At 43.8% G+C, this 24,479-nt stretch overlaps 1 protein-coding gene across 1 annotated transcript in view; it reads right to left on the reverse strand.

The window, feature by feature from the left end:
* Nucleotides 1-2,896: 2,896 nt before the first annotated feature.
* Nucleotides 2,897-24,479, reverse strand: part of ADAMTS3 (ADAM metallopeptidase with thrombospondin type 1 motif 3) — a 95,404-nt gene continuing 73,821 nt past the window's right edge. Inside the window, exons 8-22 of the mRNA XM_030478026.2 lie at nucleotides 23,658-23,763; nucleotides 22,562-22,705; nucleotides 21,291-21,423; nucleotides 20,661-20,774; nucleotides 19,496-19,641; nucleotides 18,783-18,958; nucleotides 17,759-17,892; nucleotides 17,111-17,234; nucleotides 14,354-14,434; nucleotides 12,458-12,621; nucleotides 11,230-11,395; nucleotides 10,445-10,577; nucleotides 9,961-10,168; nucleotides 8,535-8,652; nucleotides 2,897-5,640 (exon numbers count right to left, since the gene is read on the reverse strand). Of these exons, the coding sequence (XP_030333886.1) occupies nucleotides 5,063-5,640; nucleotides 8,535-8,652; nucleotides 9,961-10,168; nucleotides 10,445-10,577; nucleotides 11,230-11,395; nucleotides 12,458-12,621; nucleotides 14,354-14,434; nucleotides 17,111-17,234; nucleotides 17,759-17,892; nucleotides 18,783-18,958; nucleotides 19,496-19,641; nucleotides 20,661-20,774; nucleotides 21,291-21,423; nucleotides 22,562-22,705; nucleotides 23,658-23,763 (2,525 nt within the window). The 3' untranslated portion in view covers nucleotides 2,897-5,062. The remainder of the gene's footprint in view (nucleotides 5,641-8,534; nucleotides 8,653-9,960; nucleotides 10,169-10,444; nucleotides 10,578-11,229; nucleotides 11,396-12,457; nucleotides 12,622-14,353; nucleotides 14,435-17,110; nucleotides 17,235-17,758; nucleotides 17,893-18,782; nucleotides 18,959-19,495; nucleotides 19,642-20,660; nucleotides 20,775-21,290; nucleotides 21,424-22,561; nucleotides 22,706-23,657; nucleotides 23,764-24,479) is intronic.

A 24,479-nucleotide genomic window follows, 5' to 3' on the forward strand; every position in this document is an offset into this window, starting at 1 on the left:
TTCAGCCCTCAATGGCATTTGAGTAAGAGGTAGAAAATCCCACTCCTGCTGTTGATAAGTTGTCTGAGTGATCACACATGAGATTAACTTATTGAAATGTACTATTATAATTTTATTTCATCAATACCCATGCAAGGTTCATGTTCGGTGCAAAGCAGTCACCCTAAAAAAAGGGAAAGGAGGAGCCATGGCTCTTCCCTACAAGGTAAATCACTATTCTGTTATCTGTGTATACATGGGGGTTGAGCACCTGCCCAATTTCAAAGGGGTTCTGTAGTTTCCTTACCATGTGGAACATGGGTAAACGAACAGGCTAAAATATTGTGTTTTACTCAAAAGAAATGGCATAAAGCCTATAAAATTAATGCCAAATGACAAGCAGAAAGGTTATTACTTGTGCGTCTCTTTCAGTAGTGCCAGGCATCACATCTCTGCTCTCCCAGATGTTGGGGACTCTCCAGTCCTCAGGCTGGAGGTCCTCATTCCATCAGGCTGGAAGTTTGCTGGGTGAGAGGCCAGTCAAATCCTTTTGGAACTGCGGTCATCTCCAAGTGCTGTAAGCATCCCTAGAGTGTGTGTGTGGGGTTCCTTACTTCACTCCAAAGGAAACTCCTTGCAAGATCCTGAGAAGCAGCCCCCAGGGACTAGGCAATCCATGTGTCTCTCAGTAAAATGCACAGCATCTGGATGGACTGAAAAAAATAGCGTAAAACACAGAATACATAAACCACATAAAATACCCCCTCACTCCCACCCTTTTTTATTTTTTAGAAACTGTTCTCTACTGTGACAAATCTCTGTCACTAAAAGGAATCTCTCTCCCAGCAGCCTGGGAATCGTCTTCATCTATGCAGAATATGCTCCATAAATAGGGATGGGGGTTTCTCTTCCATGTTAGCACAGTCACAGGGACCTAAAACTAAATCATTCCAACAAAGCCCTACTGCTCAGAGCCTGAAAGACAAGTAATAAAAAAGGGCAGATACTTCTGTGGGTTGGCAGATGGGGATTTATTTGTCTGAATAATAACATGTGATTTTACTGATCGATCCTTCTAAAGCCTTGTTCTTCCTGCACAGGATCTTTTGTGTACCTCCAGTTTCCCAGCTCTGAAAACCCAAAATTGCTCTCCTGTCTTCTTCCTTCCTGCTGGTGCAGCAGCAGCTGCCTTTCTTCCAGAGAATTAGGGAAAAATTAGGGAAAAAACCCACGTGGGGGAAAGCGTGAAGCCCCTGAAAGAAACCTGACCTGTTTTACACTGCGTTCATACCAAGTTACCGTCGTGGTTTAAGCCCAGCCGGTAACTCAGAACCACGCAGCCACTCGCTCACTCCCCTCCCCTTTTCCCCCTCCTCACCTCCCAGAGGGATGGGGAGGAGAATGGAAAAAATGTAAATCCCCCAGTTTGAGATAAGAACAGTCCAGTAACTAAGGTATAATACAAAACTACTACTGCTACCACCAATAATAATAATAAGGGAAATAACAAGGGGACAGAATACAGTTGCTCACCACCCGCTGACCGATACCCAGCCTGACCTGAGCAGTGATCTGGGCCTTCTGGGTAACTCCCCCCAGTTTATATACTGGGCATGACGTGCTGTGGTATGGAATACCCCTTTGGCTAGTTTGGGTCAGGTGTCCTGTCTCTGCTCCCTCCTGGCTTCTTGTGTCCCTCGTCACTGGCAGAGCATGAGACTGAGAAAGTCCTTGATCAGGGTAAGCATTACTTGGCAACAACTAAAAACATTGGTGTGTTATCAACATTGTTCTCAGACTAAAGTCGAAAACACAGCACTGCACCAGCTACTAAGGAGAAAAATGAAAGATAAACCAGCTGAACTCAGGACCTAAACCTTAACTCCCTTTGTGCCTTTGAAAGACCTGGAAAAGACTTCTATTTCAATAGAGATTTTCAGCATCTTCCCAAGATGCTGGTTAAAGCTGCTGAAGTCTCTGTCTTGGTTACAATTCCAAGGGTTCCAGGCTCAAATTGTCTTTTCAAAGATATGTAAAAAGTATTTTAACAGGAAGCTCTCACCTGGCAATATGCTTAAGTTGCAAGAGCAGCTCAAGTTGCCATTTCCCATTTAAACAGACACCTGTCAGGTATTGCCATTCCAGAGGTGGAAAACCAGTGTGGTTTACAAGTGCTATTATTGCCAGTTACAAGCCATGTACCCTAACAGTCTGCATGCTGAAATGGGATTAATAGTATTTTAGCACTCTCAAGTGGGGCTTAAATGGCACTTTAAGACTTGCTTATGAAATATCAGTATTAGTGCTCTTGATGAGAATTTGAATTCAACTAGACACTTACTTCAGATTTACTTGCCCAGCTCAGAACTGCCAAGAACATACTCAGAGAATGTAATTTTTGGCAGAATCACAGACTGGTTTAAACTCTGTCAGTTTAAAGCCATTCCCCCTTGTCCTGTCCCTACAGGCCCTTCTCCAAAGCCCCTCTCCAGGTTTCTTGTAGCCCCTTTAGGCACTGGAAGCTGCTCTAAGCTCTCCCCAGAGCCTTCTCTTCTCCAGGCCGAACAAGCCCAGCTCTCTCAGCCTGAATGTAGCATGAACGAGGTTATGTACAGGAATGTTGTACAGCAGAGGTTTAGCTGAGACCTGAAGCCAAACTGAGTGATACAAACTTCTTTTGTCAATGCAGTGGGTTGGAAATTTGTGTTGTATCTTCTTAGTATTAATTTGCTGGGTTTTGGTTAAAAAAAAAAAAGAAGAGGCAAAAGAGGAGGCTTACCTTGACAGAACTGTGTGGAATTCTTCTCTCCTCTGCTGCAACAGTCACGCCTGGGATATAAACAGCCCTTCATTTTGTAGAAGACATAGCTTGAAAATGCAGAAGCCGGATCCTCCCATGTGAATCAGACCAGAGAAAGGCTTTTCATGTGAAAGATTTTATTGTTACATGCTCCCCAATACAACAAACAGTATCAGTCAGTAGTGTACGTTTGACAGAAAGAGAAATAAACTTGGTAGAAAAGAAATCCAAGAGGTACAAGGATTATCTACACCCACACTGTATATGCTTAAAAGAGAAAGAGAAAAGAGAATTTGCCTTTGGAGGAATTGCAAAGAAACAAACACACCCTATTTGTCTGTTTGAGGCTCTGCGCCATCTGCTTAAAGCAGATTTCTTGGTCCTTCAAAAGTCCTGTGGAAATGCAGCAGCAGTTCTGTAGGGGTGTCAGTACTTTGGTGGGTTAGATGGCACACAGTGCGATGCACGCTATGACCCTGGACTTCCCCCAACAGCATCAACCTACCATATTCTCCTTTAAAAGTCTTCATCCTTAATTTTACAAAATTTTCATCCTTATTTCTTCCTGGTGACTCTGCATAATCACTACTGATGTTTCTAGAATGTCATCTTTGGGGTCCTGATCTACTTGGTAGCATTTTAGGAGGATGTACTCACTGGCCTTTTAAATGGGTAGATCATGAGGGCTCTTTATGAGGAAGCAAAAATTGCACGTGAAACTTTAATAACCTGTTTAGAAATTAAAGATGCTTGGAATAAAAAAGCTGTCATAAGACTTACTTATTTTTAAAGCAGAAGATCAACAATTTCTCTACAGTAGTTTAATTAGCTTAAATTTCTGTTCTATCCATATGACATAGCATGTACACGTGGCTAATTACACATCTCTATTTTATCTTAGCAAAAAAGAACAGTCAATTGCCCTTAGTGTAAATATTTAGTACATAAAATACTATCAAGAAATCCACTTTTAATAAATATCTTTAGTTCTCAATCCTATATACAAGTACTTTACAGCAACACACAGGAGAGAGTGCGACTGGGTGGACTGTGAACAAGATGGGTATCGACATAAAGTACTAGCACGTTCTTGCAGTCAGATGCATTGTGGTTGTGGAGCTTTGAGGTGAACCCTGCTGAAAAATAAATATCTATCTCACCTTGAAATCAATTCTTCCAGTTGGAAAAACAATAATAAATCTGTTTTCTTGTCACAGCTATTTCTTGTTAGTGCCTACTCTAGCTTTGTGATGCTTTCTCAGCTTCAGAAATTACAAAGCGATCAGCTGGAGAACAGAACTCGTGTTTGACTGGTGGACATTACAGTACTTACAGTATTTACATGGCTTCTTCCTACTCCAGTCCGACCTCTTCAGCAAAGGGAAACCTAAGGGACGGCACTGCTGCCCCCACACTGAGGTGATGCCAGCTCAGTGATCATCTCACAGGCACATAAAATGGTTTTTCCAACCTGTGACTGGAGTTACACTAAAGTTTCTAAACCTACTTTTCATGGGCTAGAACTAGACCTTTAGGTTCATGCATTTTCCCTCGTTTCAAAAGAAAGCATCACACTGTTGGTAAACACCCTTTCCTAGTGTCAGGAGATGTAATTCGTCTGAAAATGGTACTCCTCCTTTCATGACAATGCTGCTTTACACATCAGCTCTCGGAATGGCAATAAGGCAGCACTCAGTGGCAGGCACCTAGCACTTGTCCAGAATGCAACATAGGTCAACGGTTGTCTGACAGCACAAACCTCTTAAAAATAATACTGCTTTTCTGCAATATACAGGATTTACACAACGGTGCAAAGTTGCTCATACAAGATCCATTTCTATAGATAAATTAGCAAAACAAGTCTTAGGATTCCCTTGTTCCATTGCCAAAGTATTTTGTAGAGTGTAAACATCTGGTACCTCTTGTGATGGGGCTTTTCTACATGTGAGTGTTTAGAACCCTGAGGTCAGGGCCGCTTTTCTGTATTGGAGCTTGACCGATGCTCTCAGCAACACCTGCTCACCATGAGGAGTATCCTTTGGTGTGTTCCTCCAATGCGTTCAAGCCAGCCAGGTAACGCAGGATGGGAAAAGGACAGGAGGAGCAACTAGAAAGTGAACCAGCACTTCTCGTTCTTTGTATTTACAAGGAAAATGAGTTGATGACCTACAGTGTCTTGCTTGTGGAAAGCAGCATGCACCATAGTGTCTAGAAGTAAGGAAATGAAACCTAAAGCGCCAAAACAAGCTTCATTCAATGGCTATCCTCACAAGGCATTCATGTTCATCGTTCCACAGTGGAGGACCTTGAAGGCGACCTCTTCTCAATATGCTTCTCGCTCTTCCTTGAGGTTCTTGATAGAGAAGGAGCCCCTGCTATGGTGTTATTAGCTGGCACCGCAGGAATGGCCGCTGCCAACCCAAGGGCATGGTGAGGACTGAGACTGCTGCTATTGGCAGGTGACTGGTGCAGCAAAGCCAACAGCCTAGAAGTCTTCTTTGCTGGAGGAACTCTCCATTGCGGGAACTCAGCCCCACTGGGCTTGGTGTTGGGCAGGGAGATGTGTGGATTGGTGTCTTCTTCTCCAGAAGGAAGCCTGCCCAGATTACTCCTCCCAGGCAGGAACTGTGTCTGGTGGGACACTGCCAGCGTTGGTACCATCAACGTCCCAGGCAGGTGGCTCTGATCAAATGTTGCTTCCTCTTCAGCTGCAGCAGTTTTGGTGAGGAATGGTGGTGGGAGGGTGCTGCTGCGCTTGCCACAGGACTCACAGCACAGCTTGTTGTAGCCGGGGATGGAACAGTACCGTGCAAGCACCTCCATTTGACAGAAGATGGATTTGTCTCCCAGGCAGGGCTCATCTGCAAAACAAATGTCATGTTGATGGCAGGTCTAGTGAAGAGCACTGAAATGTCCCAAGAGCATGTTTCACAAATGATGGGCTGCTCTAAATAGACAACCTGAGATGCTTCATGCCCTGAACCACCCTCAAAAATAACCCTAGTTTGGAACCAAAGAAATTGGCCGTCACTTGGAAAACATCAGTTCTGCACAAACCAGAAGCAAAGAGTTGTGGAAGGGCATATTATATTTGCAAAGGGCTACAGACAATTTCCAGCGCTGACCTACTAGAGTTCCCACATACCAGGCCAGATGTAGTTCTACCCACCCCCAGGTCACCTCTAGCCTGAGGACATATGTAGCAATATCATTAAAAACAATTAAATCTTCCCTTAAAGAAGTAAATCCCAAGAAGTATCTCTCAAAGATGCCTTTTAGATGATGTCTTAAAATGCTATAGTTGGATAAAGCTTTGTTTGGATAGCCTGAGTTTTTCAGTGACTGGAGAAGCGAAGGAAAGCTCTTAACAGATAGGCGAGGTGTACAATGCCTTGAAGTTAAGTGTGTGGCATTGCTTTCAGTAAGGGAAAAGATCTTTCATAGGTCCAAGATCTGTCAGAGATCCCCTAAATGTCAACATCTCTTTAGGCATTTGCTGGATATTTGTTCCACAAATGGAGAAAGGTACCAAGGTACAGTCAGTCCATACACAGTCAGTACCCTATACCCTGGGTGGTGTGGTATTCTGTATGGGAATGTGAGCTGAAATTAAAACTTCACTCTCATTTCACAGAAGACAAGTCCAATTCTCAGTTAGCATCTGAGCAGAGCTGTGTCACAGCATGGAGGAAGGTGGGAGGTTGGCTCTGGGCATTTGAAATGAGCTGCAGATTTTGCAATTAGGAATTTTAATACTTCCTTTTTATTCTCTTTCCTACTGCTCATTTATGCTGTTTTTTATCCGTGTAGTTTGGAATACTGTGCACCTTGGCAGCATGAACGCCCAACTGAGTAACGCAGGAAGGCGTCTCAGAAGGCCACCTCGTCCAGCCCTGCAGCAGGGTCAACATCACGCAGAAGAGCATTTTCCTATTTTAAAATCAGTAATTCCCTTCCCACAGACATCTCTAGGGACCATCAAATAGGGTATGTGCTGTAGTGTCAGGTTCTACTCAAACATGTCTCCCTGTGAGAGACCAGCAAAGACCTTCCACTAGCAGAGTTCTTCCCAGATATCATGGCTGGCTTGAACTGCTGTTGATGGATTTCACTTAAAACAGGAGTATGCAAAACTCTCATGTGGAAAGCCAAAAGTTAACCCCAGCTATTGAGAAAGTCTGTTCCACGTCTTGTCTTCCATTCACAGTTAGCAGTTATGTAGTCAACATCTCACTGAGCAACAGATGGCATGTGACACCACTTGTTCAGCTCTGAAATTAAATTTGCTTTCTGTACTGTGATATTTTGTCACCTGTGTACAGATGCCGCCTCAACACATGTCAACACTATGTGGGGTGACCAAGTTTTCCTGTTTTCCAATATTCACTGGAGCCCAACCTCTCCATCAGTGTCAATCAGTTTAATTCCACCGAACTCAGTCGAATTCCACACATACGTCACTGGGGTTGTAGGACCTTGTTTAGAAATAGCAAATTATATGACTATGGCAAGTCATATAAAGATTACCCTTGCTCCTAACCCTGATGTGCTTCCTTGGATAGATGTTTGGTGGTTCTTGCAAACTTAGCATTAAATCCACACCTTTGCACAGGGACATACTCATTGCTGACAATTTTCAGCAGGAATTTTGCATGGGAAATACAAAGGCAAGGACACCTTCCACTAGAGCAGGTTGCTCCAAGCCCCGTCTAGACTGGCCTTGAACACTGCCAGGGATGGGGCAGCCACAGCTTCTCTGGGCAACCTGAGCCAGGGCCTCACCACCTGCACAGGAAGAACTTCTTCCTTACATCTAAACTAAATTTTTCCTCTGCCAGTTTAAAGCCATTCCCCTTGTCCTGTCCCTACAGGCCCTTGTCAAAAGTTCTGATATGCTTAAAGTCAGATTTCTCACCAGGGAAAAACAGGGGTTTGAATCTTGCACTCGTTTAGAGAGTCACAGGTAGTGGTTTGCTCCCACCTAGTGGGTAAAACATTTTATAACTCTTTAGAATTGTTTTCTGCCCCGAGTTCTTTCACTGGCAGAAAACAAGAGCAAAAGCAGACACCTTGACCAGACTTAGGGAAACACTTAGAATCACTCTGTGGGAAAGCATGTTGCACCTTCAAAGAATCCTTACTCTGTTTTTTCTACCAGCTAGTGATGACTACCATGAGGGATTTAAAAACCAACTAACCCCCAACTCTTACGAAAGTCATGGACACAAAGGAAGAAAGGCTTTGTTGTCATCAAAAGCTTAAAAATCCGTTCAGAAAACACTATGAGAACAATGTAATGAGATTCCCAGGAACCTTATCAATGCTCTGTGCTTCCATTTTTATGAAGCTTTTTTTTCATTTCCTCAATTGGTGGCTTGTAAAACTTATCCTGGGATTTAGAGGTCAAGCAGGGTTTAATTTGGATTGACCACCAAAATTTCAGCCCAAATTTTTGCCCATGCACCTCTGGCTCATGTGTTTGACCCCCTATTTTATCATCTTTACAAAACAAGTGTGTGAGAAGCACAGATCACCTGCAGCTATGGTATCAGTAATGTGCTGGACTAAACAACAGGGAGCCTTTAGCTGGAAAAAAGGTGGGATAATCTCCAAGGAAGGGTGCCTAGCATCTCTGTCCAGCACTGTGCTCTCCTGACAGGCTGCACTGAGGCAGGAATGTCTGTGACCCTCATCCTATAAAACTGCTACCCACAACCCATAAAATGCCCACAGTCATTTTGAGACATTCTCTTACCGTTACAGGGAGCGAGTTTACAAACCCTCACTGCTTCTGGCTTTTCTCCATTGCACTGGTCACCGGCACGGCACATGACCTGCCGGGTCTCAGTTCCCTCCCCACAGGTCACGGAACACTATGGAATGCAACACAAGACAGGATATTGAGCTTTCACAGCCATGTGCGAAAATTCATGTGTCTAAAATAGCCCAAGGTTGGCTTTCAGGTCAGGCTGCACATTCCAGCAATTGGTTTTGAAAGGCGACTTAAGTGAAGGCTGACTATATAGAGAAGTTGGCAAAAGAGGATGGTTTTTTTCCTTGGTTCTTGCTTTCTGCAATGTTAAATTTATTATCAGAGCATATTATGAATTTTCCTGCTTTTTCTTCCTCTAAGCCAATACCTGATCTTGACAACACAATGTAAAGAGAATACCAAGGGCAAAGAAACCCAGTGTTCACTGAGTTAGCTGTAGGGTTCAGCTGTTTGCTCCAAAGTCATTACAACAATATCAACACTTGCAGAAACTCTGATTCCAAAACAGTCCAAGTGAGTAAAAAATGTTATGTGACCCTCAGAAGCAGGGAAGGGAGAAGGAGGCAACTTGGAGAAAAACAAGCAAACTTCCAACATTTCTTTTGCTGGACTGTGTATCTGATATTCATAGAATCACAGAGTGTTTTGGGTTGAAAGGACTTTAAAGCTCATCCAGTTCCAACCCTCTACCACAGGCAGGGACACCTTCCACGAGACCAGGTTGCTCCAAGCCCTGTCCAGCCTGGCTTTGAACACTGCCAGGGATGGGGCAGCCACAGCTTCTCTGGGCAACCTGTGCCAGTGCCTCTCCACCCTCACAGGGAAGAACTTCTTAAGCTCTCATCTCAATCTCCCCTCTGTCAGTTTAAAGCCATTCCCCCTTGTCCTGTCCCTAACAGGCCCTTCTCCAAAGCTCCTCTCCAGGTTTCTTGTAGCCCCTTTAGGCACTGGAAGTGGCTCTAAGGTCTCCCTGGAGCCTTCTCTTCTCCTGGCTGAAGAAGCCCAGCTCTCTCAGCCTGTCTCCAGAGCAGAGGTGCTCCAGCTCTCGCAGCATCTCTGTGGCCTCCTCTGGACTTGCTCCAACAGCTCCACCTCCCTCTTGTGTCACTGCCCTAGAGCTGAACGCAGGGCTGCAGGGGGGGTTTCCCCAAAGCACAGCAGAGGGGGAGAATCCCCTTCCTCGACCTGCTGCTCACACTGCTGGGGATGCAGCCCAGGACACGGTTGTCTATTGTGAATATTTTCCTTGCTGGTTTCTGGAGAAGTCTGGAGAGCTATAGAAGCCCATGAAGCTCAAAGGCATTATCTGCTGCAGATTTCCAGGTTTTGGGAAGCTGTCTGGCACAGACCTGACTTGGGAGGGATGGGATGTTTGCAAAGGTGTGAGACCCGCTCATGGCTCACCTACCTCAGACCAGGGTCCAGCCTTCCACTCTGCAGGGCACGGTACGCGGTTGCACGGCCGGCGGCTCTCGGGGCGGTCTCCACTGCAGTACTTGGAATGGACGGAGCGGTTCACGCCGTCATGAAGAGGCTGGATGCAGCGCACCGTACGGAGCTGGTACCCAGAATTCCCACAGCTTTTGGTGCAGTGCTCCCACTCATCTGCTGCCCAGCTGGGAAGAAACAAGGAAGGAGATACCACCACAACTTGTACTGATGATCCATACTGCTGCCAGGTTGGGCAGCCATTAGTACGCAATATTTTTGAGATGAAACCAGTCAATAAGATCAATAACCTTTCTTCTACAGGTAGAAAAAATCATCCATAACACAACAACTCCAGCCTAGAAAGCTGTCAGCATCCTACCTACCCAGTTTGGCCTGGGTCACCTTCCTACTGCAAGGTGCAACCATTTCTACCCTTTAGTACTTACTTAAGGCGTACTTACAGAGGCTGGGTGCATTCCTGAAGGTTGCACATTCTACGGATGGGCTTGGGCTTTTTGCTAACTTCACAGAAGCTGCGATGAACCATTTTGTTATCACTTTTCCTGCGACACCCATATTTGGTGTACTGAAACCCTGGAAAATAGTTCAGAAAGAAAAAATAAATTAGGAAAAACAGATCCTTGTTAGAAGTCATGGCTTAAATATCAGTTTTATGGCCAACTGATAACATGACATTGTGATAGGTCTTTAAGGCCAGGGGGGACAGTTATGACCCTTTAGTGAAACCTCTGCACTACACACAAATCACACCACAGCAAGGGGAGAAATTATCTCCTTAACATCAAGCAGCGGGTCACCAGCTGACCTGGGAATGAACCCAAGTTTCCCTTTAGTGTTTTTGCTACCACATCACCTTTCAACTGCTGTGTGTAAGAGTTAAAGTTATTTTGACATTTGCATTCCCCATTCTTTGCCTAAGAGTAATGTACATGCCATAAGTAAAGTAAATGCTCAGTAGCATGAATGTCTGAGTCTGTACTTCCACAACAGGTTTGGGCATGGAATTTAAACACCCGAAAAAGACTTTTTCTTCCTAGACTGCAAGTGTGACACTCTGAATAATCAGCCACATAAGATATTTTAAGCTGGGGCACGCAAAATAACAAACTGCTTTTAAAAAAATGGAAGGCCAAGAGTTGTAAATTATTCGCTTCCCGTGCCTTTTACTTTTCCACTTTGGGTAACTGGTCATTCATGACTACAAGGTGTTACACCATCTGTTTACCTCCACCACAGGGTTTGGAGCACTGTGACCAACTCTTCAATGCCCACTCAAAAGTGTCTACTTCTTCCTGAAGGACGTTGTTGCTGTTGATAGTTGGTACTGAGTCCTCATGAATGATGTACTTGTAGGTCAGGCTGGATCTCGTGTCATTCTCCCGAGGAATGATCTATTAATAACCAAAAGTAAACAGTGGTACAAAACCAGAGCTATTATTTATTCCTTTGCAAAGTAAAGAAAGCAAGGCCTGGCTTTTTGGGGAAACATGGAAACTGCTAGTTAACTCATTGGGGAAGAAAAATTGGCATTTGTCTTGGCAGTGAGGACTAACAAAGGTAAGATCAACATAGAGCCATTTAAAACGAGACACATTTCTAGGCTACTGTTCTAAGCTGGTCAAGTGGGACAGCATTATCCAGGATGAAAGCAGGGCCACGAAAATGCTCCAAGGGCTGAAGCACCTCTGCTCTGGAGACAGGCTGAGAGAGCTGGGCTTCTTCAGCCTGGAGAAGAGAAGGCTCTGGGGAGACCTTAGAGCAGCTCCAGTGCCTAAAGAGGCTACAAGAAACCTGGAGAGGGGCTTTGGAGAAGGGCCTGTAGGGACAGGACAAGGGAGAATGGCTTTAAACTGACAGAGGGGAGATTGGGATGATATCTTAGGAAGAAGTTCTTCCCCATGAAGGTGGTGAGGCACTGGCACAGGTTGCCCAGAGAAGCTGTGGCTGCCCCATCCCTGGCAGTGTTCAAGGCCAGGCTGGACACAGGGGCTTGGAGCAACACGGTCTGGTAGAAAGTGTCCCTGCCCGTGGCAGGGGGTTGGAACTGGATGAGCTTTACGGTCTCTTCCAACCCAAACTCTTCTGTGATTCTATGATTTTACGAAATGGTGGTGTGGCCACATCTTTTACCTGGTGACACAGCAGGGTTGGTCTCAGACAGGGTTTGACATGCAATGCCCCTTTTCAGTCCACTGAAAGTGTCCCAGTGATGTCCAACAATGCAATATGTTTGGCTGCTGCTGACATGCTACCACTGCATGAACAGGCAGCAGTTTAGATGAGGGTAACAGCTCATGAGAAAAGGCTTCAGGGTATCAGCCGCCCCCTTGGCATGCGTTCTTCAGAGAGGCATTATGCCACAGAGATTTATCTCAGTACAAGCTTCACGCTGGCCACCCACTTTTTATAGAAGACAAACCCACCATATTCTCACTCTGTAACACGTAACCTACCAGCACAACCACCGCATCATGCAAGGGCCCATCAGTGTGGAGAGTTTCAATGTCATCTTCGATGTTGTACTCCCACTCCACACCCAGGTCGATGAAAGATCGGGATCTGGCCTCCTCCCCTTTCCCGTTCAGAATGTAGTGTCCTGTAGCCTGGTTCTTAATTGCTAAAAGGATTGAAAACAGGGCCAATTTTCAATCGGCTGTGCCTCCCGATCAACAGCCATCATGGGCGCTTACGTGAAACTTGACAGGAGGTATTACAGAAGGACTTGTGCAAAAAAACCCCAACATGCTAGCAAGCCAGGTTGGACTTTGAGCAAGCTGGTCTAGTGGAAGGTGTCCTTGCCTGTGGAAGAGCTTGGAACTAGATGAGCTTTAAGGTCCTTTCCAACCCAAACCCCTCTGTGATTCTATGAACTGCTATAGATGCCCTGGCTCAGAGAAAGGCCCTCCAAGGCTGTCTCATGCAGCCTCCAAATCCCAGTTTGATGACAGATGTTTTCGTGTGTTTGCTTCAATTCTGTACCTCCTTATCCACGTGAATTAGATACAGATCTAGAGCTAGAGCTAGACTGAAGCACCTCTTCCCATGTAATGTGCACATTTCCCATACCAGCTTAGTTCCTGAGAAGCACGGGTTGTAGCAAGGAACTCAGGTCAAATCTTCACGATCACCTGCCTTCTTTATTTGGCCAAGACCAAAATCAAGATTACCCACAGTGCTTAGTAGTATAGCAGACACTCAGCAGACTCCAAGTGCATTTCTTATTTTCCTCAGTTTATGAAAATGACAACTTCATCATGTTGTAGTTTCTTTTGCATACATATGTATGTACCAGATGCTAAAATCAGTAAGTAAAGAGCTGAGGCACTGGAACTACCGGGAATCTGTGTGGTTTTGTGTTCCTGCACCACACCTTGAAAATCAGGTAGTGTGGGGATGATGATGATGATTAGTAGTAGTAGCATTATGCTCCAATCAGAAACCAATATATCAGATATGTGAAAGATAGACTCTTACTTTTTCTTTTGTACAACTTTTACCAGTGCATAAAACATGAGAAGACAAACTATGCAGAAATCTTACAAGTTCCTATGCTTATCGTAATCCAAATGCAGGAGCTCTGAGTACCTGGTGAATAGCTTCACGAAGCCACTTGCTGCCAAAGCAAAGCTGTGCTTCTCTGAAAGTTACTATCAGGCTATGCTTGGTCCAAAATGACGCACTTGGATCTCAAAATCAAAATTTCTTTTTTTTTTCTTTTTCTTTTTTTCCCCCCTTTTCTATTAATTCTTTTTAGTTACTAATCCAACTCTGCCTGAAGGGTTTACAACAGACATTGCCCTAGCACATGGGGAGCTGATTAAAAGACCATTAAAATCCATGGAAGATCTCATCCCTCTCCCTTAAGAGTTAGAAAACGGTAATCAGTAAGACACAAACTGATTGACAACACTATGAACCATCCTATGTGAGAAAAAAAAAATAAATGAACTGCAAATATAGCACAAGTTCCCCCATCTTCGTTCCATTAAAACAGCTGTTGCTTGCAATCTGCAGCAAATAAGAATAATTACAGATATCAAATTTGATTCACATATTAGAAAACAGAACTTTTACCCTGGCAGCGCCCATTTAAATGTGAGTGATGACAATCTCTTGTTAGTAAACATGCAAACTGGGATCAGTTTAATATTTCAAAGGATTTAAATGACAGGTAAACGTTTGCTTGCTGAGCTGATGCTGTAGGATGCAGTCCTTAACATGCAATTCTGAGTGTACATATTTACCCAGAATACTTGAATTTGATTATCTCATTGCTCAAGTTCTTCTGTATGACTTCCCTGTGCTTCTCATCATGCCTCAAAGCCAACCCTGAGGAGACAAACACTTACCAAGAAAGTGAGGAGAAGCCTCGTCTTCTTGGATAAACACATGTCGAGCACCGGGAGGGATGTCAAACATCTTTAGGTACCCTTTGGCATGTGTAGTAGTCAATGGAGAAAGCAGAGATGGAAAGAAAAAGTGACAGCTATGGTTAGGAGCGTGTTACATGACCCAGCTTCTACTTGCGGAAGAGGGCATCCATCACCAAATGAGAAGCAGTGTCAGAAAGAAACGGAGCAAATAGGTTTGTAACCTGTTTGGCAGGACCTCCTTGTGTTTTTTCTCTTTCAGAGGGAGAAACCAGTTACAAATTTATTTGTCACTTGACTAGCTACACTGCTATAGGCCGTGTCAATCAACAAGTCAGGCAAAAATGTTTCCTATGTTTTCTCAGCACACAAGGTGAAAAACACAAGTCCTCCTGTTTATTTTTTCCAAATCACTCACCAGCAAGGCTGTTAGAGTGGACTTGACTTACTGACATGTTAGATGTTAATGTCTTAAGTGCGTCTGCTTACTTCTGAGACATCAAAGACTGGAGGAAGGAGGGTGTAGCATGAAGGGTATTGCCCCTACACATCAGAAAAGGCTCGTCTGTATGGAAGCTAACACAAGTTATTTACAACCGTGAATGTAAAATGCATCAATTACTTTGCTGCTGCTTTAAGTGAATTCAACTGTCTACAGCTAAAAGTAAAAAGCTGTTCCCAAAGAACATGATCCTTATTTCAAATTGCAATGATTCATCAGTCCAAACCACAGGTAATTAGTCTAACATAAAGTACTGTCATTAAGAAGACTAAAATCTCTCCTAGAGACCTGTCAACAGGTACTTCTACATCAAGTTTTACTCAAGAGCATCACAAGCAGTCTGAGTGCACAGTATTTTCATAGTTCTATTATTCTCTCTTTACCAACTGCAGATTTAATGGTGATACATTTCTGCAGATCCCTTTTTTAAGAGCTGAGTAAGTTTCTGTTTTTCACTCTGCTCTGTCTCATACTGGGGATCCTAGGACTAGTGAATACACTGGTAGCTTGTGCATCTGACATACTACAGCTCCTTGGAAGATCTAAGTGATGAAAAGGAAGAGCTAGGAAAATGTAAAATCATGCTCTTGGCTGACGAGTGACTGTGCAAACAGCACGTGCCAATCTTTTCACTGATCATCCTTTAAGCATATGAAACATAAAGCTTTTGCCTGATTTGGTGTTACACGTCAGTGCCAGAACAGAGATGTGAACTGCAGCAAGAACTCTAGTTGCCATGGATGCCCCTCATCCTACAAGTCTTTTAAACTTACCCAGCATGTTTTTAGACTCCTTTGTTTCAGAGAGGGAAATATTGCGAGCTCCTTTGGGCAATGTAAATGCTCCTCTTGCCTTCCCTTAAACAGAATGTCTGTAATTAGTGCTATGGGAGCCAAGGCTTGTGGTTTCATTGACTATGTTTCTCAGCCAGATGGTCTTTCAAAGTGTAAAGTATAAATGACATTGTGTATTCAAATGAGTTTAAAGCAGAATTAGACACATCTAGCAAATGTTAATAGTCAACGAAAGCCAGACCAGTGAAAATTCAGGTAGGTGATTTTAAGTTGGATACTTGCAGATTTCATTTTCCAGAAACTTGAATTCTTTTTGGCACCTCTTGCTTAAATGTTTTCCTGTTGGAAGAGGTCAATTAGTCTTTTTAAATGACTAGATTGCCAAAGTTATGGTAAAACAATAAACATTTCATAAACGCTTCAGTCACTTCCATAATAATTTGCAACTAAGTGGCTAATTAACAGCACTCTGTCCTGAACTATCTCCTAGCTGTTTTAGTCTTGAGCCTCAATATGAGGCTTAAGTTACACTCTTAAGTCCATTACTCCCAAAGTCTGAATAATTCTTTCATTATTCTGTGTCGAATCCACCAGCCTCCAGGGAAATATCCTTTTCAGAAAGGCTCTCTGCTGTAATTTGATCAGTACAATCAGTAAATTTGATCATTACAATCAGTAATTTTTTCCAATTGGTTTGTAATAATTAGCAAGAATTTCAGTAGCATATTTTATGTATTTAATTTCCAGTTGCACACTAACTTATCTTGGTCCAAGTTTAATTTAGCTGCTTGCTGTCTAAATTTAGTTATTAATGCTTCATGGCAGCATTACTACCCAACATCTAAACCATTAATGCAGATACTGGTATTATCTTGCCCTTAGCCTTTCTCTCCTCTGTCTTAAACAGTTCTATCAATCAGATACTCCTGAAATACCTGCTCCCAGCCATACAGAAGATACATTTCCCTGAGTAGCTTCCTTAGACTGGAAAACAATAAAAAGCGATACAGGAAAGCCTTAAAATAGAAATAGTCACAACGAGATGTTTCCTTTAGTCCTCCTACAGATAGAGGCTGTAATGTCAGATGATGTCTTCTGCATTTCACTGCTCGTTTTTGTTTAGCAAAACTCTGCGTATCCCCACTCATCACAAACATGGTCTGGTTGGGCTTCAGCACTTCAAAAGAACTAAACATGCTCTGCATGGTGAGTATTTCTCCATACACTGAGACTGATGAAGCTTTCTCCTAACAGGTCCTTTAAAGGACAGAAATACTATCCTGTCATTTTAAAGATGGCATTTCTTTATCAGGGACTAAGCTGGTTTTGCACATCAGCTTACAGCTTGTGTTTTGCTACCTAAAAGCAGGTCTGCAAAAGCAGTAAGTATGACAGAGACACCAGAAACTATATCCAGATGCAGGAAAAGGCTATTCCTACCAAGCTTTTTGGGAGTGCGGGTGAAGGTTCCCTTCACAGTCCGGCAATGAGAATTATCCCCGCCGCAGACGCCGCACTTATCTTCAACCTTATTGGAGCCAATTTCCTTGTCACAACCCACTTTCTGCAGAAGGAAGAGCAAAAACCACAAAAAATCAAAGAAGGTTTTGTCACTGGTTGTCAGTTTTAGTTATGGTGGGAAGCCATCCCAAAATTAATGCAAAGAGGGAATTAACCACCCAGCACTGATCTATTTTATTTAAACACCAATTACTTGCAAAGCTGGTGCTGGATAATGGGTTTCATGTGATAAACAGGAGGTGATTCCTGCTTTATATTCACTATCTATCAAGATGTGAAAGACAAAAGAGTAGACACAATTCTTTTCTGACATGAAACAAAGTGTAAAAAAGGAAAAGGAAGTGATCAGTTGAAGAGAAGTGGAGTGTTTCCATGGACCAGATCTGTGCCATTGCTCTAGTTTAATTAAAATCTCAAGGACTTATGAGGAATATGATGCTGCAAATACTTAATTTAGAAACATTTGCAAAGTTTATCTCTGCACACTGAGCTGTTGTGATTGATTCTACCCACTGTGTGCAACCGCCCAGCTCCAACTCAGGGATGACCTTGGGAAGCATCACTCACCACGCATTCTCCACGAACACAAATGCTGTAGGGATCTTTATAGGAGCAGCGAGTCCCATCGTGTGCCAACTGTTTCATATAGGCAACACCTCCAGTTTCTTTGGACTGGCAGTACAGGTGGCATCTCTTATTAGCTGTGTAGTAAGGAAAGGGAAGGAACTGCATAAATTAAGAGCAATCCAGCTGTACTTCAGAAAAATATCCCACTCAAGGAGTGAAGAGAATACAAGAGAGGTGGAAAGGACCTTTAGCAGACAGTTGTGGGGAAAAAACCAGCTAATTTGCTTTTCTGAGAATTATATGTTACCACTTTGAGATGATACTCCCACAGAAATTTGTGCCCTTAGAAAAACACTGTTAATACTTTCAGCAGCTGCAATGAAACGTTGACACATTGCACTCAAGTGCAAGATGAAAAGCTGTACTGGAGAGAGGGCAGGAAGAGTTTTCATGACCCAACCAGCAGCTTTCCATGCTTTGCCCCAGTGGCAGAAAGCCGGATCTGGACAGTGCAGCATGTTGAATGCAATGGGCACCTACCAGCTACTCCAGCAGGAGCTGAGAGCTTCTCACCAAGAGGAGGATAAAAGTCAAGGGAAGCTAGTTGGCCTAGGGTGGGGAAACTACAACTGCTTCTACTCTTTCCTTAGGGAGCCATCTTTTTTACATAGAATCATGGAATGGTTCGGGTTGGAAGGGAGCTTAAAGCTCATCCAATTCCAACTCCCTGCCACAGGCAGGGACACCTTCCACTAGATCAGGTTACTCAAAGCCCCTGTGTCCAACCTGGCCTTGAGCACTGCCAGGGATGGGGCAGCCACAGCTTCTCTGGGCAACCTGTGCCAGGGCCTCACCACCCTCACAGGGAGGAACTTCTGCCTAATTTCTAATCTAATTTCTGCTTTTTTAGTCTCACCTGCACGAGGCTCATGCACCAATTATTCCTGTTCTCTGTATGGCTCAGGAACAGGACTCATGGAGATGCCAGGATTGACTTGTAATCAAGGCAAATAACAGAACTTACAGTCGGGGTGCTCGTATGGCAGCCAGTGGTGCTTGCTGCTCTGATACTCAAAATGGGAATTGCGTTGCTGGCATTGCTGCGCTCTGAAGTCCTCAAAGTGCTTCGGACACTCCTCTGCATTGCAAAGTTGAAACTCAAAGTTGACGCCAGCACAATCCTCACCTCCATTAATGGGCCTGTGAGGAGAAAACATTCAAGACATTCTAAAGCCCTCTGGTTATGAGCTCTGGGGATTTTTCTTTTGTCTTAGGTGAAACTTCACACTCTGTTTAAAAGAGACAGTTTTGCAAAAAAGGGGTGCGAAGAGACAGGAATGGGAACAAAGCGGTTACACTGTGGTGTAACCTCAGTGTGTGCCCACGCATCCCCAAGGCACGCACTCAAGTGCACAAGTGACGTGTGCACATCTATGCTATCAATAATAGTTGATTTACAACTAGAGGTTAACTAATTGATCCTGCAGCTTGCTGAGCTCACACTCTTCACTCTCTTACACATCAGCTAAATCTTTGGGATGGTTTTCTGCGGGCTTTCCTCTGGAAGTTCTTGGATTCTCCCAGAATGATCCTGGCTCCCTGCAAAAAGCTGCATTTCAAGGGGCTTGAACAGAACGTGAATTTGGGCAGACTCCATCCACAATGTAAATGCCATTTAAACTGCCACCTGCAACGATTCCCCACTGACTGGACCTGCTACCCAGCCAGAAGACCTACATTGGATTGTTGCACTGGCGTGTTCTAAAGCGAACTCCAGTCCCACAGGTCCGTGAGCAGGAACCAAATTTTGTCCAGGGTCCCCAGTTGCCATCCTGCTTCAGCTGGTTAGCGTTCTTCCACATACAGTGACCTTTATAGCACCACTGGGAGACATTGAGCAAAGAAAAAGAGATGAGAAGAGAAGCAAACCCCAAGCCAAATGTGTAATTGCAGTGAAATTTAAAGCACACAGCGGTGAGCTCATGGGCTGGGAAGGCACATCTCAGAGAATCAACTGCAAGCAGAGACTGTCCTGGGGACAGAGGGAGGAGGGTCCATGTACTGTGGGCCCAGGAGTACCTGGATCCTCCTCCCTGAAGGCCTTCTGCTCCATCAGTGAGCAGGCAGTGCCAATAAACCCAAGCCTGAACCCTGCTATGGGCAGGCATGTGAAGCTCAACATGTTCCACCCTCCTCTTCAAGTCTTTGTTTCATCTGACTCTTAGTCACAACCACTTTTTGGAAGGGATTTTCATGGTCTGAATATTGGCAGGATAAAGGTTTTGCTGAGGATTAGCTGTTTTCTTTTTCTTTTTTTTTCCTCATACTGGCCAAATATCACACTTATCCAGCAAACAGACTGGAACAGAGGGCTAGTCACTGGGTAGGGTGTTGTTTTGCTGCTGGCAAGGGCACACTCAGATGATCTGAGTGGCTCTCCTAGATCTCAAAATACATGGAGTTTGCTAAACAAACATTTATCTGAGTGTAATTTTATAATTAAAAATAAATTAGCAGCAGAACACCCACTAATGGGGATATTAAAAGGGAAACATAAAGAGCTAATCCTAAGCCTACACAAACATTTAGCCACAGGATGTCTGGACCACAGGCACTAAGAAGTGGTCCTACAGTGATGGCATTATCTGCTACCATGGATTCCTAAAGACACTTTATGGACACTTTGCAGATGAGGCAAGAATCAAAAAAAAGACAACAAAAAGGCCACAGAAGAGACTAAGAATGGGTTACAGCTCAACTGGAGTTTCTATGTCCACAATTCACTTCCTCTGGCTCCACCCAGGGGATGCCAGGCAATTCCTTGTTTTCCTCTGTGCCCTTGAACCCAAATGAATGTAACTGGTTCTTTCCAGTACAAACGTAGTGAAAACACCTGACTCACTTTTCCGGGGGCACATTCAGTCCCATCAAGTGGAGGTCCCTTCTTAGTCTTACAGAAATATGGGTTATCTGGATGGCTGCACCACAACTGCTTGCATGGGTCAAAGGTTCGGAACTGAAATGAAGGACATTTATAAGATGAAATTCAGCATTAGATATTACTAATACTCTTCAGATAAGAATTCATCCCACCCAGCCAATTCATCTCACATGCACAGTTATTGGTAAGTAGAGTATCTTCAGAAAGAGAAGGGCAAATGTATCTTCAGAAAGAGAAGGGCAGTGCGTATTCCCTGCATCCTGTAGCCCTAAGCTGGTGAGAAGAGGAAAGCAGGAGACACCCAGAAATAGAAGGAAAATGAGATTTTTTTTTTTCCCTTCTTCTTTGGGATCACTACCACAAGTCTGTGTCATGTGGACCGTGCTGCCATCCACTTGACCATTAAACCAAATGACCCATGGGACTGGGTTTCACTCATAGATATCTTACTCCTCTTTCTAGATCTGTTTAAACTACTCCATTAAGTGCTCTTCAGTTATGAGCAAATGCATATACCACAGCTCTTCACTAAGACCAGGCACCAACTTGCTGCCTGGCCGTTTGTCTTTGCAAGGACTTCCTTGGACATACCGCGGTGCACATTTTATAGCCAACGCCAAAATCAAAGCGGCACTGTTCATCCATGGAATAATTGATGCCTGGCAGTTCAGGAAGCTTGGGCCAGTCATGTTCGAAAGGGTTGTCGAGAAGACAGTCATAAGAGCTGTGGAAAGGCAGAAGAAAAAATAATGAGATGTAGTGATTTGGGGTTTTTTATCAGCACAATCGAAGTACTTATTCTTAGCAAGGCAATACTCCTTTTCTCCAACCTGTTTTCTGTCCTGTTGACATAGTTATTCCTCCCCAAAGCACAGAGGGACTCTTTCCACTGACTTGATGGAGCTCTGAAACAGGACAGTAGCCTGAGAACAGGCCTTCTTACCTGACATCTCCTGCATTCATGGGGATGAAGCTCTGACTATACCAAGGGTATGAATGAGGCTTGGTGTTTTCTCATTTCTGTTTAACTCTGGTGCCTTGAAACAGGGATACTGGTGGGCTGGGATATTTCACTTGAAGCTCTAAGGTCTCAACCAGTTACTATTTTATGCTTTATGTTATGCACAGGGTTTCTTCCGTAGGAGATGTGGGTCAACTCATTATGTTTTTACTGACAAAACCAGGTATTTGCAATGGAGAAGGAAGCCTGAGTAAGAATTGGATGAAGAGGTACATACATGGAGGGATACTACAGTACAGTAGATATCTGTTCTCCTTCTCTCCCTAATTCAGACACGTACACACATGCCGCCACCTCTCTTCCACAACTTTTGCAAGCTCCTTTTCTGAGTTTAGGGCTTCATCCTGACAGTTTCACAGTATAACTCCTAGAGAAATCAAAAGCCCTGGGAAAACACCAGCTACCTGACATGAAGCCTGCAATTGTTGTCATGGAGGAGGCAACAGGCTTTGAGAGCAACCGTATGTGAGTAAGCTTTATAGCTTTTCTAATATAGATTTGAAGGGAAAGAGTATGGAAAAGAAGATGATCAGAAGTGATGGTGATGTCTTGCTGCTGCTGCCCCAAAGCCCAGAGCATCCTACTGGGATGCCTTTAAAGGCTGAATCCCTCTGGGCCACCCCAGGGGGATCCCATTCCTCAGCACCCCTGTGTTTATCAAAAGGAGCTCCCACAGCCAAGCATTCCGTTTATGACACTTGTGCCTGCTCCATCACACTGGGATGGCCTCTCCTCTCTGCTGGCTAGCAGAGGGCATCACACTGGCTCCACATCCCAGAACTGCCATGACTTTGATTTCCTGTAGGAAAACAACTACCACCAAGTGCTGACAGGTCCTTACTGTATGTATCTTTTGAGTTCTTGGCCGCTGCATCTGGACCAGTGGTAACGATGAAAGGCAGCCTGCACCAAGGGAGCCATCACACTCCCCATGGCTGTCTCATCCCCACATCTGTTCCCTTGCCCATCGTGCTCCATTCCCAGCCTGTAACAAAGAACCAGCATCAGACCCCAGGCAGTTCCTGTTCTTCAATGTATACAACAACTGTGAAGAAAACAGTTTCTCATGCAAAAGTAATCATGCAAAATGAAATTGGTTTTTGCATTCTACATATACCACCTGCATTTCAAACTGATCTCTGATAACAAAACATACGGATTCTCTCAATATTCTTTAAGTTATACTTTGCTGTATTTGTTAATACCAGGAACGAAATCACTAGATGATGATGATGACGACTTCTTATGCTTCAGAGAAAGGAAAACAACAATTCAGCTCATTAGGGAATTCTTCATTCAGACACCAAATTGTTCATGTTCGTATACTTATTGACCCAAAGCACCTATTTAAACACAGAGCTAAGAGTTATCCTTTTGCACCTTCAAAGAGCTAACATGGTTACCATGCCTCATCTCCAAAAGTGAACCTGGAACAGCTTAATATGCAAGTGGTCTGGTCATCTCCAATGGGGCTAAATTCCCCGCAGTGAACTGAATAAGCAACCTGTGCTGCTTAAGGCAGACAAAAATCAGATCCTCAGTATTTGACATTAATTCATCCAGACAGCTATCAGAGATCTTTGCTTAACCAGTTACCCACATTTTATCATTCTTGAAGATGTGCCAAATCTAACAAATCAGCACTTTCAATCAATGAGAAGAAAGAAGTTATGGATGCTGGATGAGCTTGTGAATCCTCTGCCTGGGCTTTCCACGTTCCTCACCACCCTCTGCCTCACCCTAGAGAAAACAAACTCCCCCTCTCTCTTCCCCTTCCTTTCTTCCCTATCTCTTCATTGTTTAAACCCTGATGCGTTCCAAGGGAATGGAGATAAAATTAGGATACCTTTCATATGGCCATTAAAATTCAACCACCTGAAGCAAGCAGGAGATGCAGCAATTTTGTTGGCAATCTAATTGTAAAAGTTACGACTTACACGTGACCCGTTTCATGAGCGACAACAAAAGCTGATGAAAACCCATCCTCGTGGTTGAGGGTACAGCTTCGGACCGGGTGACACATGCCAGTAACAGGGGCATATCCTGTTGAAAGAAGTCACATTTGATTCTTTTGTCCATTACATTTATTGTAAAAGAGACCCCCCCCCCGTAAACTTAATAAGTAAGAACAGCGTAGGACTATTTTCTTGACTATTTTCTTTTGATGGTAATTTTTTCTCTGCCTTTGCAATTGCTGTCAAACAGAGTAAATAATGGCTAAAATCTTTCTGATGACAGGATGTCTGCCTGACATCTCAGTTTCACTTCACAGCCCAGACCCAAAAAAGAACTCAGACCCTCATCTCCCCCTGCAAGGTAAACGGACCTCGGAGGTACCATTGTGTTACAATTGGACAGCCAAAATATGGTCTAACCCAGATTCCCCTTTATCTGCACTGATATAAATCACATGCTGTGAATTTACTTCCCCTTCCTTGAGTCATAAAGATTAATGCAGGTACCAAGTAGCTGGTGTGCATAAAAACAAATCTACAGCCAACAATTCAACAAAACAAAAGCAAAGTTGAATGCAAAGTGCATGGAGCATTCCTACTGATCCCTGCACACACACACACAAACACCTGGTGTTTAGAGACAGTAAATAGCTGTTTTTATATAATATAAAATAGCTTTTTATATAATAATAGTTGCTATTTTTATTATATCTAATAATAACATGAGCCTTTTCTAAAGCCAGATGAGGGAACTGATATAGTTATGATCAGTCTATCTGCCCACCCAACAAGACCAAGCTTCAG

This window comes from Strigops habroptila, chromosome 3 (genome assembly GCF_004027225.2).
Source record: "Strigops habroptila isolate Jane chromosome 3, bStrHab1.2.pri, whole genome shotgun sequence".
Taxonomy (NCBI): domain Eukaryota; kingdom Metazoa; phylum Chordata; class Aves; order Psittaciformes; family Psittacidae; genus Strigops; species Strigops habroptila.